General features: G+C 41.0%; 1 protein-coding gene across 2 annotated transcripts in view; it reads right to left on the bottom strand.

The window, feature by feature from the left end:
* Positions 1-7,500, bottom strand: part of LOC125047689 (homeobox protein abdominal-B-like) — a 72,621-nt gene that overhangs the window by 57,039 nt on the left and 8,082 nt on the right. For both annotated transcript variants that reach the window (XM_047646050.1, XM_047646049.1), the window contains exon 2: positions 1,038-1,070. In XM_047646050.1, coding sequence (XP_047502006.1) covers positions 1,038-1,070 — 33 coding nt within the window. The remainder of the gene's footprint in view (positions 1-1,037; positions 1,071-7,500) is intronic.

Genomic DNA, 7,500 nt, shown 5'->3' on the forward strand with positions numbered 1-7,500 from the left:
GTAAATATATATATATATATATAATACATATAAATATATATGTATATATGCATATATATATATATATACATATATATACACACACACACACACACATTGTATACACATATACAGAACCACACGCTGCATATATACTTCAATCTATCTACCTATCTCAGTTATATAAAAAAAGAATTTTAAAAGCCCGGCATCAGGATATCAAATTTTACGTTACGATGATATCATCAAATTAACTTTGTTCATCAGCAAGGATCATTGCTGGACTCAGAGCATAAACACGAGCAGGAGCCGGTTAGACAGCATCTTAGTCCCAGGCAAGGCACCAGCAAAGGCAAAGCATGTGCATAAGAGATCTCTAAGGACAGGAGAGAGCGAGGGAGAGACAGGAAAGGGAGAGACGGAGTAAGAGGGGAAACTAAAAGAAACAAAGGGGGTAAAAGGATATCACAGGATCTAAAAATACATTCAGCAATGTAAACACAAGGCGTATCCACTGCTTGCTTCAGTCGTATCCACAAAGCTACTTTCGGTACACCCCGCTGCCGTCAAGTGGTCGAGATGCTGGCGAGACACGTTCCTCAACCCGATCCTAGTGACGCCAGGGCTGCAGCAAGGAGGCGTCACGAAAGGACGTTCCCTCCTTCGCCCCTCCACTCCCTCCCTCCGTCCCTTTCTTCACTCCCTCCCTCCATCCCGCCTGACTCTCCTCCCCCGGCCAGTTTATAGTTAAGAGTGTCAGTGAGAGTGTCTGGTGGGACCTGCAGTTCCTTAAACTCTCTCTTGCATCATCAGTTGAATATAGAAGGATATACATGTATATGTGTGCGTGCGTGTGTGCGCAGACTGAACTAGTGAGTGAACAAGAGAAGAAAAAAAAAAAAAAACAGCATCAAACCCCGTTGATCAGAAGCCATATGTAAAGGAACATGAGAAGTGAGGGAAAGCACAATATATCATTACACCCAGAGGTTATTGCACCAATGAGACGCTTGTGGAGGAGGTTAAAGTTTACGTTGAGGTTGTACTCGGGACTTTACCTGGATGTGAGACGGGGAAGGGCGGCCGATGCGCTGTAAGAGAGCCAAGGGTTGGTCACATCTATACGAGGAAGGCATGGGTTTTATGCTATTCACAGTTTACTCTTAAAAAACAAATATATCATCACTTAAAACAACGCCTTTCCCCAACAAGAAGTGAGGAATATTAAATAATAGTACATGAATAGTTTTTTTTAAAGAAAATGCTTATAAATAAATACAATATAAAAATACGGTAAATTACCATCTGCAGATATGTAATCTGTACCTCTTAAGCTAAATGGAAATAACTGTCAATTTCCTCACATCTTAAGAACTATGGAATTACAAGCTTCAATAAGGCAGGAAGGAGAACACACAAAAGCACATAAAAAAACACCCCACAAAGATTTTTTGCGATATTCACAAACCACAGGAAAAACGGTGCCTACAGACCCTACGGCCGCGTGTCATATTTTCTGCACATTTTTTTTCCAAAACTTATCACTTATCTCGGTTACTATTTCCGCTTTCTTTCGGCGACAGCTGTTCTCAGCAGATGCCTTGGTTACAGGCAGAGAGATTATTAATAGTGATAAGAATTAATAAGCTCCGTATTCTTAACACTTGCTGATAAATTATCGCGAGAAATAACATAACAAAATTTCATAAATCTCAACTGTCCACCACAACACTCCGGCGAATTCAAAGCGATGTAAATTAAATCGTATATAATATACTGCGATCATTACCTCGTAAAATGCAGTAAAGGTCAGAGGGTGATTTTAACTGGGTTTTACATAGTTGAGGGAGGAGAGTTTAAAAAAGCAAGACCTTATGCATTAGGAAAAGTCAACCGCGCATCTGACGGCGTAGTTTGAAAAATACAGTTACAACTGTCAACTTCCCTCGTTTTCTTTAACGTATTCATTCTGGAAGAAATTAACGTCTACAAGGAGACAAAGGCGGTAAAATAAATCATATGCGCCATTATGAGGAAAGGATATTAAGGAAAGGAGAATAAGAAAAAGAGGAAACGAAATGCAAAGGCTACTAACCATGAAGTAATGAACGAAAATTAAGAGGTGAACGAAAAATTGTGATCATTTGAGATACGCCTCTGGTGGCCGTTTTATGGACGCTCTCGGATGCTCCTGTCAGGCCAAAGTTTGCTTCTTTATACTCGAAATGTCATGAAAATCTACTCTCTTTCCCGCTTTCTCGCCTCAACGAAACCGATATTGCACGGATAGGAACAAAAGAAAAAAGAAGAAAAATAGAAGAAAAAGTCCTCCTCAAACCTTTAATTGATAGTCCTCAACACTTCAGTCACAGAATATTTTTACTGGAATAAAACAAATAAACGCCGAGCTTGTGAGCACGTCAAGAGGTTAACGTAAAATAGTTGCCAAGTTTTTTTGTTTTTTTTTTCTATGCATCGTCCTACTTCTTTTTTTTCTATCTCTCTCCTTTCTTTATTTTTTTTTTTTTTTTTTTGTGCTTGCAAGAAAGCCTGAGACGTCTTCATGGAGGCGGGATCTGGCGAGGGACACTAACGGCACAATTAGGGTAGTTAACTGTTCGTAATGGCCTGTTTAGTGCCGGGATAATGCCCTGCAAACTAAGCGAGATCTGATTTATTTGATTACAATTGCGAATGGGAAGGTGTGACTTGCCAGGCCGGAGGTGCGACGTATGTGTGCTGTGCATACGAACTACAGACACGGGTACATATATGGGATGTGATCTATGTAAGGATGAAATTATGCACACACAGATGTATATAGATTATGTTATACTATATACTATATATATATATAAAACCAATAAATACATACATATATAAATATACATATATACACATATATGTACCATATATATTTATATTACATATATACATATATATGCATATGTACATACACATATATTCATATATATATATATTCATATATATACATATACATATAAACACCTATAAATATATACACATGCATATATACTTATAGGAAAAACACACGTATTCATACATGTGTGCGTGTGTGTATGTGCGTGCGTAAGCGCGCGCGTATGTGTGGGAGTGTGTGCACGTGGGCGTGCGCTCGTCTGCTTGTGTTTATCCTACTTATACTTACACTTTCACCTATTATTTAATCCACGTTTCTTTGTATCACTACGCCTATATTCAAATGTAACGCTCGCTCATTAGCATCTTTTTAACATCTCTATCTCTACATTCACACACTTGAGTTGGAATCCTTACATCCATTTACTATTAGAAACAAGTCCTCCTTTCCGGCCTTCAAAGCGACTCGCCCGGCCACTTGACAGCTGTTTTCCTTTCGTATTTGCAGGATTAGCCTTTCGTCCTCAATTCCTGTCATTAAAGAGCGCGGATGTTCATAAACATTCTACTCTCCTCATAACAGCGAACTTCCTCATGTTTTTCCCTTTTTTTCCTTTTTTTTTCGTTCACCAAAACAGGATATGCAAGTATGTCGCCGACCGTGAATTGGCGGTTAATTGCCAGTTGTCAAATTGATATCGATTGCGATGGTTTGCCGGCGTAATTGCCACTTAACTCTGTCAAGCATCTGGAATTCCTGTGATGGATGGACGCAACTGACCGTGATTAATCGCCGGAGAAACGACGTGCATTCGAAGACGGAAAACAAATAAACACTCGGCAGGCAGCGATCAAGGTTGCAAGAAAAAGACGGCGCAAGTTGCTTAGTGGCTATATACTCTTGTTTTTTTTTCTGCCATCAACATTCCCCTCTGTTTATGTTTGGATTCGACTTGAGTATCCACCTGAGGTCTTGACGAGGGTGTCACTCTTCCTCAGGGTGAGCGTGCTTGCTAATGAAGGCAAATAAAGCGCATTAATTATTGTGATAAATGCAATATAGCAACACAAGACAGCTCGGTTAGCGGGTATGAGATAACATCTGGAGTCGCACGTAGCATGAGGGAAGAGAAGGAGAAGGAGATAGAGAATAAGGAGAAGAGTGAAGAAGAGAATGAGGATCAAAAAGGAAGAAAGGATATGCAAGAGAAGCAAGAAAGGAAAAGAAAGCGAAAGTGACAGGCAGAGCTCGCGATGGCCTGACGAAAACGAACAAAGTAACATCGGCGAGAAAAAGAAAACGGGGTCCTGGGAGTCGCTCGTCTCCAGGGTGACCCATGTGACTGTAATGACAACACGACACTCCACACATGAGGTTGAACAAGATGTCAACCGTCGCTCAACCCTTTCCTTATGCTACCACCGCCACCGCTAACTCCTCCTCCGCCCACCCCTCATCCCCTGGCCGGCCCTCTCTTTCTCTCTCTATTTACACTCATTCCCGTGCACTATATATAGCCACGACTACTTGTCTAGAAACTATTACATCTTAGAACTGCTTCAAGGTCGCTGAGTCTCGTTAGGGGAGCGTTGTATTAGGACTCGTCTCATTAACAGTGTTTACAAGTATTGGACAAGGGCAGGGATCGGGGTGCGCTGCCGTTAAACCCTACCATTACAGGACATTGCGTAGCACACAGAGGCTCAGGACTTTGCATGATAAGAAAGTCGGCGGTAAGGAACTATAATCTCGCTCCCTCTCATGACGTATTTCGCCAGTTGATAATGTATTGCAGCCATCTGGCCCCGTTAGCGGAGTTCTCGCAGCTATTTTTGTCCTTGATGGACCCTCTCCATAGCCGAGGAAGGCCCGGGAAGCAAACAGGATCATATTTTAACCTTATATTCCCTGGGAAATTTTTCCTTTTTATCTTTAGTGATTTTTTATCGCCTTGTTAACTGACAGCAATGATCATTTTCGACGAACGAGGTACTTTGGCTGATTCATGAGGCTCTGGATAAATTCATTTTCCTGTGTGAACCAAGACTACAACAAGAAAAATCTTAAACACAACACAAGGTGCTAAAGCTGAAGACTCTTTAGACGCCTGAACTAGCAAACATTCACTCCTAATAGATTCAATCTGAAGAGTTAAACGTTAAATAAATTGTCAATAAACGCCGGGGGAATGGCTGGCAGGTAGGTCCTCTGCCGCCCCGGGCCAAGGCAGATCCCGGCGCGGACGTCTGCTCTCCACTTGGCTTGTCTACCGCTCTTGTTTCGTTATTAATGGTTTCGGATGAGTTGTTTGGACTGTGATTCTGATTCACGGTTGTTTTTGGCAGTTACAGTTCTCGGTGTGATATGGTACATCGCGTAAATATATGCTGTCTGTGCTGTTATGTCGATTTTCTCCCTAAGTTTTTTTTTTCTCTCTCTCTCTCTCTCTCTCTCTCTCTCTCTCTCTCTCTCTCTCTCTCTCTCTCTCTCTCTCTCTCTCTCTCTCTCTCTCTCTCTCTCTCCCTCTCTCTCTCTCTCTCTCTCTCTCTCTCTCTCTCGATTTATTTATATCTATCTATCTGTCTATATATCTCTTCCATTTTCTCTCTCTCTCTCTCTCCCTCCCTCCCTCCCTCCCTCCCTCCCTCCCTCCCTCCCTCCCTCCCTCCCTCCCTCTCTCTCTCTCTCTCAAGATTTATCTATCAAATGATTTATCTATCAAACTCTTCCATTCTCTCCCCCACTTCCTCTCCCCCTCCCCCTCCCCCACCTCTCTTCCTCTCTCCCTCCCTCCTTCCATTCCACTCTCTCTCTCTCTCTTCTTGACTATCTCCAAGCATTCACACACAAGCAAACATAAGGCGCAGTCAATAGTGCATCGTTGCCAACAAAACTGCCACATCTCACGACTCGCACGGACTATAAATCAGCGCTGACATAATCACCACATCAATTACTTACACACACCCACTCCAGCGTCTAGGAAAGGGGGGGTAGGGGGGAGGATAGTGTGTGATGAAGGGGGGGGGGGAGGATAGGGGGTTAGAGGAGGAGGAAGAACTGTTTATACCACTTGTTCATTCATTCATTTAACTCCTTGGCCGCTCACTAATTCATTCGCAGGAAAGCCTGTGGCGAAAACTATGCTACGACTTTTCTTTTTCTTTTTTCTTTTTCTTTTCTTTTTTTATAAATTTTATTTTCTCTTCTCTCTTCCTCTCTTTACTATGGAAGTGTGCTCGGAGAGAGGAGAGGAGGGGAGGGGGTCATCGGGGGGTGTGGGGGGAGCAGGGGGGAGGGGGCAGAGTGATTCACACAAGCGGAATGTTTTCTTGTGGTTCTCTTGGGCTTGATCAACTGTTGTTCGATCTCAGCTAGGCAGCGTATGCGTCTATGTGAGCATGCACTTGTGATTGCCTGCGTGCATGTGTGTGGGGCATACGTGCATATCTCGCAAAGTGGTTTTGCTTTTTGGCTCTCCCTTATTTCTCTCTCTCTCTCTCTCTCTCTCTCTCTCTCTCTCTCTCTGTCTCTCTGTCTCTCTCTCTCTCTCTCTCTCTCTCTCTCTCTCTCTCTCTCTCTCTCTCTCTCTCTCTCTCTCTCTCTCTCTCTCTCTTACCCTGTATGAGTGAGCACTCACGCAAACACGCATATACACACACATGTACACAAATGCACACACACATACTGATATGTATATATGAATATGTATACAAACACGTGCGTGTATATATCGTGTATATATATACATACATATATATACACATGTATGTACATATATACATACATATATATATATATATATATATATATATATATATATACCTTTGTATGTATATATATACATACATATATACACACATGTAAGTATATGTATATGTGTATATATATATATATATATATACGTACACACAAACATATATGTGTGTGTGTGTGTGTGTGTGTCTGTGTGTATTAATATATATACGTGTGTATGTCTATGTATAAATGAAATAATAAATATATACATATATAAACAGACATATATATATATATATATATATATATATGCATATATATACTTTACACATACACACACGCACACACATATAAATATATATATATATATATATATATATATGATAAATATGTATATATATACATAATGTGTATATATACATATATACATACATATTTATATATACATAATATATATATAATATATATAATGAATAAATTTATATATATATACATACACATATATGTGTAATATGTATACACATATATTTATATTTATATATATATACCTTGTATTTATCTGTTACTGTACAACATTCATTATTTATTATTGCTTATATTGGATCTCACCCCCCCCCCTCTCTCTCTCTCTCTCTCTCTCTCTCTCTCTCTCTCTCTCTCTCTCTCTCTCTCTCTCTCTCTCTCTCTCTCTCTCTCTTCCACGTTCGGTCAGCGGGTGTCGGTTACTCATTTCCGGTCACTTGCGTCACTGGAGGCTCTCTCTTTCGGCCACGTGGTGTTTGTTTTTGTTTTTGTTGCCTCCTACTCACATCCCGCTCGCTCTCTCTGTCTCACGCTCGCTCTCTGTCTCTGTCTTTCGCTGTCTCGCGCTTGCTTGCATGCACCGCCTGCCTCTCATCAGT

Source organism: Penaeus chinensis, chromosome 41 (genome assembly GCF_019202785.1).
Source record: "Penaeus chinensis breed Huanghai No. 1 chromosome 41, ASM1920278v2, whole genome shotgun sequence".
Lineage (NCBI taxonomy): Eukaryota > Metazoa > Arthropoda > Malacostraca > Decapoda > Penaeidae > Penaeus > Penaeus chinensis.